We start from the raw sequence: 12,604 nt of genomic DNA on the forward strand, positions 1-12,604 counted from the left end.
AAGACATCACCAAAATTTCTACTAATATCTGAGTTATTGTTCCCCGTAGTATCCCTAGTATTTGTATTTTAACTGCGCCATTTGGGATATTTAGTTTAGGATATTTTATACATAAACAGAGAAAAAGAATTCAAATATCTGAAAGTGTAACTATTGCAGTCGCGACACTATTTCTTGTTACTCAACATTAATTCCTTAAACTTCCCGTTTCTTAACATTAATTCCTCGCGTGATTAGGCTCGAATGTTTCTAAGCGGTGCATTGGATTAGCGATATCAGAAAACTTTTTTATCATTAAACAAAAGGTTTATTATTTCTCTAAACATGGTACATATCAAAATACTCAACTAAATTACTTACACACTAAAATTAGCTTAATACAAGTAGATGGGCTATGATTCGACAAAAGTTACTACGATCATGCTGCCACAAAATTTCATACAAAACATGAATTCACATAACATGGACAAATTAGATTACCACACACTATTAGATTTTTCAACTTCAAGTACACTAACAAAATCATTAACTACTCTAGCACATACTTATGACAATTCCGATTTTCTACACATCACACTAGGCATTCAAATTCCTCAGGCTACTTGATTACTCAATTCACACTAATCAAACTCGATATTAACAAAACCATTTACTTCATTAACACACAACTATGTCATTAACTTTCCTTTTACAATATAGTAGGCACTCAAGATTCTTAGGACAATTAATTATTCACAAATTATCAACACTAGCTAGCTTACTTTTAACACTCTCTATTAAATTCTAAAGTCCTATTATAATTTCTCCCTAATCACTTTAACAGTTCCGTATTATGACAAAGGTACCTATCACAAACAACTTCTAGTTAACATAAGACAAAATTCACAATACCTTTCTTTATAGCTTCGTTTACGGACCTTTACCTTCTACTGAACGAACTTGCTTGCATAACTTCTTGCAATTCAGGGCTATATAAACATCTGCGCGGTCGGCTGTACTATCCGAAACGAGGACATCGACATCTTCACAGTTTCCTATGACTCCATGGCATATTTCGCTTTCTACATAGGAATACGGGAATAGCTTTCCCGCTCACCTTTGATTCCTTGTGGCATGAGGATATAAGCCATATCTCTCCACTCAGGAACACCGTGAAATCCACTAGAAAACCAAACTAAAACCACCACGACTATCCAAACATTTCTTCTCCTCTGGCAGAAAGGCCTAAAGCCTCCTTGACTATCTAAACGTCTTCTCAACCCAGAAGAGCCTACTCTTTGAAAAGCCTTTTCTGCCTCTGGGGGGGGGGGGTTACCAACCCTTTTATAGCTGCTCTCCTAACGGGCCCTTTCTTACTTCCTTTTCCCGCCTCCTACTTGTTTTCCGTCTGTCTACCAATTGGGTAGCATTTTGCAGCCATACGTCATTTTAATCGGCAACTCGTAATGAAGTTTCTATCCGGGCATATGCCCTAAGCGATATTCCGTTATTTCTCTTGTTAGCCTCTATCTTAACCCCCTTTTAAACCTTTTCTCAGAATTCTACTTAATGCTTAATCTGTAGCCTCTTACATAGCGTATTTCATGACTCATTCTTTTATACTTATGCACTTAACTCCCTCATTCTTAATCGCATTACTATATTAATTCTTAGTTAGCTACTTATTTAATACAAATTCCTTGTTTAGTCATAATACATCTTAATACATTCTTTTCTTTTGTTATCTTAACTAAACAATAGACCTTTACATTTTACTCAATTTATACTGGATGCAAGAATATTTAATTAATTAAATTATTCCTTTTATGCAGGGGTTTTTATTTATGTTATTTATTTTTTTTATGTTACACCATGATAACTGAGGATATTATATTCTCAAGACATCAGGTGTAACAAATGGTACCTATCACAAACAACTTCTAGTTAACATAAGACAAAATTCACAATACCTTTCTTTAGCTTCACTTACGGGCCTTTACCTTCTACTGAACGAACTTGCTTGCATAAAAAAAAAAAAAAAGCACTGGACACATCTGATACAGGATCCTTGTAGGCTGACTTAATTCTCTGAGCAAATGCTGATGAATGTCACTTTAATGTTAAGTGCATGGTTATGCTTTTTGGATTGAAGATGTTGCCAGCTGAGTAGAATTAATAGGAATTGGCTGCAAGTAATTGATGAAGCTGAAAATTCAGGAGCAATTGGAGACATCAAGTTAGAGAAGTTTAGCGGCCACATTGCTGAAGTGGCTAAGACATCATGTTGGATGACTGCAGTATTGAAAATAATGCTAACTTGTAGAAATATGGAGTTATTTTTCTACTTTATAAAGACCACATCTGGATTGCTGTGCTATGGTATAGTAACCTTGGTTCCATAGAAACAGTTAAAAAAATCCAGCACCAACTCTGACTTTGCATATGAAGACAAACTTAAGGAGTGGGAGTAATGAATGAAAGAAAAGAGATGTGATAAACATACAAGCTGGCTAGGGGATCTTATGCATATTATTATTATTATGTGACACCTCCAGGGAGTCCAAAGACTCATTGAGGGAGAGTGTGCCAACAGCAACGAATTAATCCCTTCCAACTACTAACCATGCTCAAACTTGCTTAACTTTTTGCTGAACCATTAGTAGCAGAGACTCTACCAATCGACCAACCTTATTGGGAAATTTTTCAGATCATAGCATCTGAGGAGAAGGAGAATTTGAGTCATCATCTGGAAACTGAGTAAGAGTATAGTGAGGAAATACGTGTGGATGAGATTTCCATGCCATGTGGTGAGTGAATGGAATAAGCTGCCACTAGACATTGTGAGTGCATCTTCAGTAAATGTTTTCAGTAAAAGGTATGACAGATTACAAATTACACCTTCAAAACTCTTTCTTTTAGTGAGTCCCTGACTTCCTTTCATACCTATATATAATAATGATTTTTTAAACTAGGGATGCAGCAAATATTCATTATTTCGGCTGATTCAATGTGTTTTTCAGGTATTCGACTGGCCGAACAGAAAAATTTCCATTAAATGCATCATAACAAACACATCCAAGCAGGAAAAACCTCCCCTTATTTTGTGTGACCATTCAAAAAGCAGGGTTTCCAAGGCTAATTGAGTAAACTTAGTCTGCAGTACAATTTCATGGAAAATTTCTTTCAGCACTACCCACCAGTGTATTCCTTAAAAGAGTTTTTTGATGCCAGAAATATTTATGTAGAAACCAGACGTATGCTACTCCAAAGAATGCTGAAAAATTCATTTTCCAACATCATAATTTGTCACTAATTCATTTTGATTATTAAATCCATAATTATTCTCTATATGTCACAATTTAAAATAAGTTTTGTTGATATTTTTGTTATTTGAAGAAATAATTGCAATTTTTTTTCTGATTTTTTTATGCTATATTATTTTTTTAAATACAATGTTCTCTATGAAATGAAATGAAATGACAGTTTTAATTTCATTTCAAAACTTTACTTTCTTATGAAACCAATGAGCTTATGAGAACTTAAGTTTATTTATTAGTTAAGGTAAATTTACTTTTACCAGTGAGCTTATGAGAACAAGATCTGAATTGGAGTTGACTTGGCTTAAACTCTGCCCAGCAACCAATATATTCACCTTTTATTAATGCAATGATTAAGTTTCGACCAAATTCAAAAAAAAAAACGTACGAGCCGGATTGAAGACAAAAATGCATTCTGTGGTATAAGTAAGCTATATCAGAAAGTTAAATTCATTATAAGTGATCTCTCAGTGGGTGGAGGTTGCATGCATAATAAAATATTAAACTATAGAACCAGCAAGCTTATATTTGTCTTATGTAATTCGTTGTAATAGAGAATATTATAGATATGTTTTTATTTTATAGCGAAATTTGGAAACAAACTAAAGTATGAAATGTAGAAATTTTTCTTACTTTCAAGAATTTACTAGAAAGCTTAAGAGAAGATTGTTCTTACAAACTCTGTGGTAAATTTTTGAAACTTTTACCCTTTTTATTTTCTACATTTGACTATAAAATGTGAATGGAACCATGATATCGATTTCAACATCTCATATTTCAAAATGAAGTCATGGCTCAATACTTAAATATTTGACAGTTATGTTTAGGGAAAGTAAAATTTTATTTTCTCTTTCTATCAAAGAAGATATCAAAGTCTTCATTTTTGTAGTGTAAAATAAACAGAAATAGTAGATGTTAAAGATATGTGCTTATTTCTTTGCTGAATATACATATATATATATATAGAAACTTGGAGAATTTCGAATAAAGATAAGAAAGCTTATGAGAATACAGCCCTCAGCATCAGAGTTGCCTTACCATGCACTACTTAAGAAACTTTAAAGTTTCTTAAGTAGCACATGAAATATGGATTGATCTGTTTATTTTACAATGCTAAAATGAAATACATTTAGGCTCTTGTTTGATTATTACTCTTAAGCACTGACTTTTTGCTACGAAAAACACAATTCTCTGAAACAGAATTGCTTTTGTATTGAATGAGGATTCTTGTCATTTTAAGATTTCTGCCTGATCACCAATGAGAACCAACAGTTCAAAACAGCTGTGAAGCCAGTGAAACCTTAATCAAAAGAACTAATTAAAGATGAGCATATGGATGCCTCGATAGCACTCATGTCTTTTAGTGCAAGCTAAGGCAACTCCAATGCCAAAGATTGTATTCTCATAAGTTTTTTAGTGAGTTTTTGAAACTTAAGTTTAATAAAATATAATAATAAATATATTAACTTTATATATATATATATATATACTAGGTTGTCCCCCCCCTCCCCCCAATGCCTACGGCGCCCAACTCCCAAGTTCTGGACTGGTAGGCCGGTTCTCCTTTAATTCTGATGACTTGAATTTTGAAAACTCGAAAGGGAGGGGGGTTCCACCCCCCCAAGTTGCGGACCGGTAGGCCAGTTCTCCTTGAATTCAGGTGACTCGAAAGGAGGGTTCCCCCCACAGCACCCAACCCCCATGCTTAAAACTGAATAATCATTTTTTATTTAATCCCCTGTATTCTCTTGTTTCCTGAATCAACTTGAAGATATAACTCTCAATAGTTAGCATTCAATAAAACTTATTTCTTGTCTATTATCCCCCTATCCACATGAATTTATGCACAGATTTGTGTTGGAACACTGGTTAGTGATGACTAATCCATGTTACTTACAATCAGTGCTTTTTTCCTGGAAAAAAAAGGTGCCAGTACTCACCATGAAGATGTTATTACAGCAACTTCCACACTTTTAACATATCCTCCGATATACCCTCGTCATCTCGCTTTGTACACTGCACTCTCCTTATGATCATAAATCTTTTTTCTTAATGACATTAACTGTTGTTTGTGAGATTCTCCAAAATGACTGATTTTACCATTTGACCACTCCGCTGAAATTTTCATTCCCATGTGTTTATCGACAAGACTTCCGACATCACAACCCACTTTGCAGCCCAACATTTTATTCTTGACATGCAGCCACTCATTTCTCTTACAGAAGTCATTTTTCTGCAAAAATGTCCAATATTCGGGCCAATCGTTATCAGAAGCTGCTTCCTTTTGACCACGTGGATCTTCGTCTTGGTTTCGTGATCCTCTTCACCAAGTGTATTTTCGGTGCTAGTTTTCTGTTTTACAGGATCACGAGTAGATTCAACAATTTCTGCTTCTTCAGCCTTACTTTTTTTCTCATTGGCATAAAGTAACTACTTATTTTACTCATTTTGATTTAACTTAGATTAATTCAAAACTCATGTGAACACCTGCCTCTTGCAGAGTAAATATAGAATTGATAAACCGATATTGGAAGCAATCAAAAGTGAACACAACTTCCTGTTTCCGGTTACATACCGACCTATGAAACAGGAAAGCAGGGTGCCAGTTATGAATAATCAAAACTGAAAATTCAATTTGTGAACACAGTACCACGTACCAGAATATTTATAATGCATTTTGCTGTCAATAAAAATTTTTAAAAACTTAAGAAAAAAGGTGCCGGTACTACTGCATACCGTTGTGTACTGCCAGAAAAAAAGTACTGCTTACAATTATTATCATTAGCTTTGCTGCTTCTTTCAGATATTCACAAAACATTTTTATAGGTCTGAAATCCATTTCCTGTTCTGTTGTTTAGATCTCCAGCAAGGACTTTTTTTGTCAGCTACCTTTTTTTTTATGACATGAAAAATTCCTTCTTCCTTATTGGAGTCTTCTATGTTACAATAGGTACAATATTAAGTTTTGTTGTCCAATTTCCCATTTTTAAATTTTCCTACACTACTTGAAAAATCCTGCCAATCAAGATTATCTTCATGTTTAGTATTCAATGCCATCCCTACTCCTTCATTTCCCTGATGGCACTTGCATGAATCTAATAACTGGTTTTTATTATTCAGCAGAATTTGTTTCCTGTTCAGTCTTCTTTTTCTCAAAATGTCAGAATAATTTTGCCAATTTGACATTTGTTTTAATGTTCTTTTTTTCCCCAATGCTTTTGTTTTTTCAAAAAAACTTACAAAAGTAGCTGAAGTACTTGCATTGGTCTTTCTTTTACATTCATTTGTCATTTATATTGTAAAAATTGTGTTTTTTTTTATCGTACTGTGCTGCCATCAAAATGGCAGAAACAGGAAAGGGGAAAAAAAAAAGAGACAGTGCTAAGTGTAAAGATGCTGTCTTCACTTAGCACAAAAATGGTATGTTGAAATGATAACTCAAGTTGAAAGTCATTTCTGTTGGAATGAGTAGTATTTTAAACTAATCAAGAAATTATATTCTTGTTTTCATCCTGATTTTCCCGTAGCATAAGGACATAGTAAAAGTCTGCATACAAAATACTGTTACTTTATAATTTTTTTTTTTTTTTTTTTTTTTTTTTTTTTTTTTTTTTGTATATCATAGGCATACGAAAGTGCATTGACTTCCACGTGTCACACTAAGTATCTACATTATAATGTAAAGTAGCAGTGGCTACCTTTGGAAATCACTTTTCACTTGATTGAGTTCAGACTATGCATAGGGTTCAGAATTTCACAATAGAAAAAAAAACAGAATGTTAGTGAAAGGAAAGAAATTAAAAGTTTTAAACACAGTACATTTTTTTCTTTTCTTGAGAAAAACATTTATGGCAAAGTTTTTCCTTCTATAACATATAAAAACAAAATTATTAACAAGATGAATGACATTGCATCTGTAGTGCTGTGCCACCCAAAGCAAGACCATTAGAAATTTGATTCCAGTTACAACTAAAGGAACTTTTTCTGTGCCTTTTTTTTTGGTCATTTCCTCAGTTAGTTGATATTTTCCATTAGCATTTAACTCCCCCTGTAAACTCAGATTTTAATTCTGAACTCAAGAAAATCAGTCATAATTCTCTCTCTTACAGATAGTAATGCACGTGTTGGGATTAATGATCACTACCTGCATACACTTTATCCTGAAAGCTTTTGGTTCATTGATAGCTTGGGCCCAGTATCAGTGAAGCTTGAAAGGTGGAGATGACTGATCAAGGAGTCCTACCTACTCACTCTCTGAGAATAAAAGATGTTAATGGATTTGTTTTGCTTTTTTTTTTATTTATTAATTTTTAAATAATTTTATGTGAATCCTACCCTGAAAGTAGTTAACCTATATTACATCAATATTATATGTGAGCTTAGAGTTATGTAAATGAGATCCTGTTCTGGAGACCAAACATCGAGCTTTTTCAGCCACTTAAGGCCTTCATCAAACAGGGTAATGATTTCTTTGATGCTTGCACATGTAGAAAGATAAACTGGGCAGAGAATGCATGCAGTAATGCTTTTGTTTCAGGATTATGAAAACGTGTGGTTTAAGCTGCATAGAAAATAGAATTTTCAATCAAAAGGAGGATGTATTCATTTTAATGAACCCTTTATCTTGCTAAGTAATAGTATTATTCATCAAGTGTGTTATTTTTATGAATTCATGTGCATTATTCTTTATTAGACTAAATTGATTAACATTATTGCTGTCTTTAGGTAGGTTATAGCATTCGATTTGAAAACTGCACTTCAGAGCGAACAGTATTAAAGTACATGACTGACGGTATGTTATTGCGTGAATTCCTTTCAGAACCCGACCTTGCAGGCTATAGGTAAGTGTTAATTCTTCAATAATTTGGCATCAAAGTTTTGACAATCTGCTGGCATTGTATATTCAAACATTTGTTGCTAGAGAACCTTGTTTGGTTTAATTATTTTACACATGGTCCATATACATTTAACATATTCTGTGTGTGTGTGTGTGTGTGTGTGTGTGTGTGTGTGTGTGTGTGTGTGTGTGTGTGTGTGTTTCAGTCGGACTTTCCTAGTTGTTCTTCTTTTTTATCCACTTTTTCTAAACCTTAATCATTACCATCAAAATGCTTTCATTGTTTGTATAAAGAAGAAGGAAAAGAAATGGTCAGTTAAAACTAAATAATTTCAGACTATAGTTTGGCTTGTATGATAAGGCATGTAAGACATTTACTTCAGTAATGATTGACAATTTAATTCACAAGTAACAGTCATGAAAGGATTGTGTTTTGTATAATCACAGCAATTGTGCTGTTTTTTGCATATATACCATAAACATAATTTGGTTTTACTTATTTTGTCATTAAAAAGGTTCAGTTATAGTGGGGAAAAAAAATTCAAATCATTTTCCTAATAAAATATTTAATTATAACAGGGGAAGGACAAAACTTTCTTTCAGCCATCTTGAATCAAGAATTAATTTAGCAGTTGTGTTGATGTATTGGATATTAACGAAAATTTCTGTCCAGTAGCATGTCCACACAATTACAGATCTTAACACCTCTTATAATCATATTGTGTGTAAATAGCATCATTTGTCACCCTCATGATGTTTTTTTGACAGATATACATTAATGATGAACTCTTAGAGTAATAGGACCTCTGTAAAATTCATTGGAAAGTTAATAGTATATTTTATTAAACTCCAGTCCATTTTTTGATTCTCTGTTGTAAGCATAATTTTGCTACAACAAATGGTCTGATTGGAACCAAAACTGGAATGATTTTACAAATTTTAATAAATATCGTAAATGTCAAATTTAAATACAGATGTACCAACTTAGAAAAAAAAATCTTGCCGATAGTGTTGTCATCTATGGTCGAGGCCGAGAACTTTTCAAACCACCCTTGTACTTCAAACTTCCAATAAGCGAGATAGTGATCTCACACTGGGTGGTGAAATTCTTCTTCCTTACGATCACAAACATCCATGCCCATGCCAATATTTAAACCCCCAACCTGTTGGTTGGAGAGCAGGTACGCTAACCACTCGGCCAACTAGAGTTTTTGGATTCTGACAGAATCCAGAAACCCTGATCTTGAGGCTAGACATGGGAACAAAGAGACAAAACTAGAACATGTAAGTTACTCCAATACAGTATTCAGACTGAGCCTTTTGTGTCTACTTTCCTAAAAGTGAAATCCAGTCATTATCATTGCAAGGAGTGTATGAGAATTTTTTTTCTATTTTTATCAGTTTTATATATTTTTGTTGTATTTTTTTTTTTTTTTTACATAATCCAGAAAACCTGCTCTACAGACCAAACACAAAACTTTTCACACCATGTTTGGGCACTTGCAGAACAGATAAGAGAACACCAAAACACTACATCAATATGAAATAGTAAGATGGAGAAAAACCACTAGCTTAATAACACTTCTTTCGAAGTTAACGATATTGTCAAATTCCTGACGTACCCTCAAGGAGTGTACAGGATATGATAGTATCCCTTGAGGTACAATATGATGGTACAATATAAAAAAGTTGAAGACACACTGATACTAATGTCAAAACTATCCCAATCCAATAATAATTTTACTCTCCATCTATATTGGACTTTATCCTGTCGGCCATGCCATTGTAAATATATGGTGGGTTTCTTATTTATTTTATATATATATATCTTTATTATTTATATGTTTATAAACACCTTTTGTTATGTACTTTTAACTATTCTTCCTTATCTCGCCTCGGTATATCTTTAATATCTCCTTACGCTAAGCTGCCTTCAACACTTGCCTTCTTATTCTTCGAACACCAGAAAATTTATTTGTTTAAAAGCTGAGCCACTGATGTTCGTTTTCTGTTAACAAGAAGTGTAAAATGCTTCCAGTAGTTTTCCATTTACCCTCAGAATATCCCTAATTTAATTAGTATCTGCAGTCATGGTCTACTATCTATTCCTTACTATCCTTTCTCCTGGGTTCCCGCTAATCGGCTCTAATATTTTTTTGGAACAGTGCATCAAATAATTAAGAATCAGGCGACACTTATTTAATATTTAAACAACAAAAATTTAATTCACATAAGTCAAATTTACACTGCATTTGCAATAATAGAAAAAAAATCTCAATTCAAATCTGCATAAATAAATTAGTTAAGTTCCTGCATTTTACTCACACAAATCATATCACATATTTAACTAATTTTCTTAATATAACATAAATCATTTATACTGAGCAATGGTACTTATTACTTAATTGTCAACTCTTATTCATCAAACACATAGGCAATATCTTTTACACACAATTGCTCCTTCCTTTCTATGCTGGGAATATTCTATAGGTAAGTTTCACCAATTCAGCAAACAGTTACACTATGACTTATTTCAACTACAAATTCCTGACAATTAATTACTCTATAATCTTCAACTGTGAAATATGCCTATTTAGATCAGCCTCTGCTTTACAGTCCACTAATAAAAGTTCTCTTAAAAGCTCAAGAAAATTGAACAAATGTGTCAACTCACTTTATAGCTGCTACCCACTGTGCACTTGGCTTCGAACTGGACTTCTGTTCCCTTTTTCTTCCGTGTCAGGTTTTTCTCTCCCTCTTTACGCCGGCGATATATTTTTCTGACGCTTCTGGGATGCTGTACTCGCTGCACTTTGGACAAAGATTATCGGCTTGTGGTATGCTTGCATGCGCGTTGGACTAACTGATTCCAACGTTGTTAGTCCAACGCGTTGGACTAACGCGTTGGACTAACAATTTCTTCCCTCTGGTTAACAGCTCCCGGTGAAGACTCCTCAACTCGTCATCCAATATCTGCTTTGCCTGGCGGATCGGCTCCTCGTCATCTTTCTTTTAGATCACTGGCATGATTTCTCCTGAAGTCGCGTTCCTGATTATGTGCATCTGACAGATAACTGCCGACAACTGACCAATGACCTCTGAATCACTGACGAAAATTTCTGGAAAAAATCTTGCGATCTTTTCGCCAATGCCTTTTATTCGGTCACTTGTGAATCCTTGCACGGATATATGTGCCCCCCCCCGAACATTTCGGTGAAATCCTTTGATCCTTTTCTCAGACTGACCCTTCCTTTGTTTTTCTCCAACACTCCCTAAATCCTATTCGTTCTGGCAGCGGACATTCGTTTGAAGCTTTTGTCGGTCCACCTAGCACTGACCTTGAGCGTTTCCATGTAGAACATGCACAAAATTTGACGTCTTTACAAAGAGCTAAAAATATACTGTTTACTATTGGCAAGGCATTGCCTTAATACCATAGAATATTCCCTTATTTGGCAGAGAGCATATACAATTCCCATTGGGATTATTTACATTTAAACAAATATCTATGTACAAGTTACAATTCTTACTGGGCTTGACCTTGGTAAAATTTATGTAAAAATATTTACTTTTTGGAGCTACATAAATATTTTTACACCATTTTTTATTTTCTGTTACATATATTTCAACCCTACTTTGTCTTTTTTTGTTCTTTACTTAAATTTCATGAGATGTCTTAAATAGCTGACTGCCTTAACTATTACTGTTGCCATTTATTTATTCCTACTAGATCTTATGTTCTCACTTTCTATAGTCTAACAAATTTATTTGTTTTACGACTGTGCCAGTCAGACTGTATTGAGTGCGAGATTATAAGATTTTTAAATTAAAGTCAAGGCAGATATTGTTAGCATTTCCCACTTATGTTTCTTTACCTTTAATTAGTTGTGACTTGATTATTGATCACTTAAAATTAATCTTATGCATGTTCAAAATTTTCAGAATAGTACATTGACAGAATCATTCCAATGTGTTGTTCACAAACCATTTAATTAAATCAAAAAGAAAAATCATACATACACAAACTGATAATAAAGCATACCTAATTTATATCAGTACTCTTCTTGCTCTTACAATAATTAATTATACAAAATTGAGATTAAGACACAACTTGAGTGAGCTATTTCAATTATTAACTTACACAATCTTATTGTACCCAGAAGCAGACACTTGATGTACATTCTTGCTCAGAAATATCGCATATATAAGTACTTACAATTCATTTTCAGCACTGCCTTTCACATGAATCTTTTTCCCACACGAAAGTGCTTCTTTTTGTCTTTCTTTCCTTCTGTTGACTTTCTCCCAAATTTCTTCTTTGTTCGAGACATCGATTATTCTATGCCCTCCAGGACCCTTACCATGGTAGCAATGTACAACTCCTTCCTAGCAAGGCATTCTGATGATCAATACGATTCTTCTCATGATAATGGATCCAGGAATGAGAAGATTGAGAAACCTAAGAAATTAC

General features: G+C 33.8%; 1 protein-coding gene across 4 annotated transcripts in view; it reads left to right on the plus strand.

Moving 5' to 3' along the window:
• l(2)37Cb (DEAH-box helicase 16 lethal (2) 37Cb) overlaps positions 1-12,604 on the plus strand; it is a 311,532-nt gene that overhangs the window by 170,504 nt on the left and 128,424 nt on the right. For all 4 annotated transcript variants that reach the window (XR_016550053.1, XM_090410204.1, XM_090410206.1 and 1 more), the window contains one exon: positions 8,022-8,137. Coding sequence is in view for 3 of the 4 variants with exons in the window: in XM_090410204.1 (XP_090266330.1) it covers positions 8,022-8,137 (116 nt within the window). In the remaining variant the exon portion in view is untranslated. The remainder of the gene's footprint in view (positions 1-8,021; positions 8,138-12,604) is intronic.

This window comes from Typopeltis vanoorti, chromosome 20 (genome assembly GCF_054136105.1).
Source record: "Typopeltis vanoorti isolate ZY-2024b chromosome 20, IOZ_Tvanoo_1.0, whole genome shotgun sequence".
Taxonomy (NCBI): Eukaryota; Metazoa; Arthropoda; class Arachnida; order Uropygi; family Thelyphonidae; genus Typopeltis; species Typopeltis vanoorti.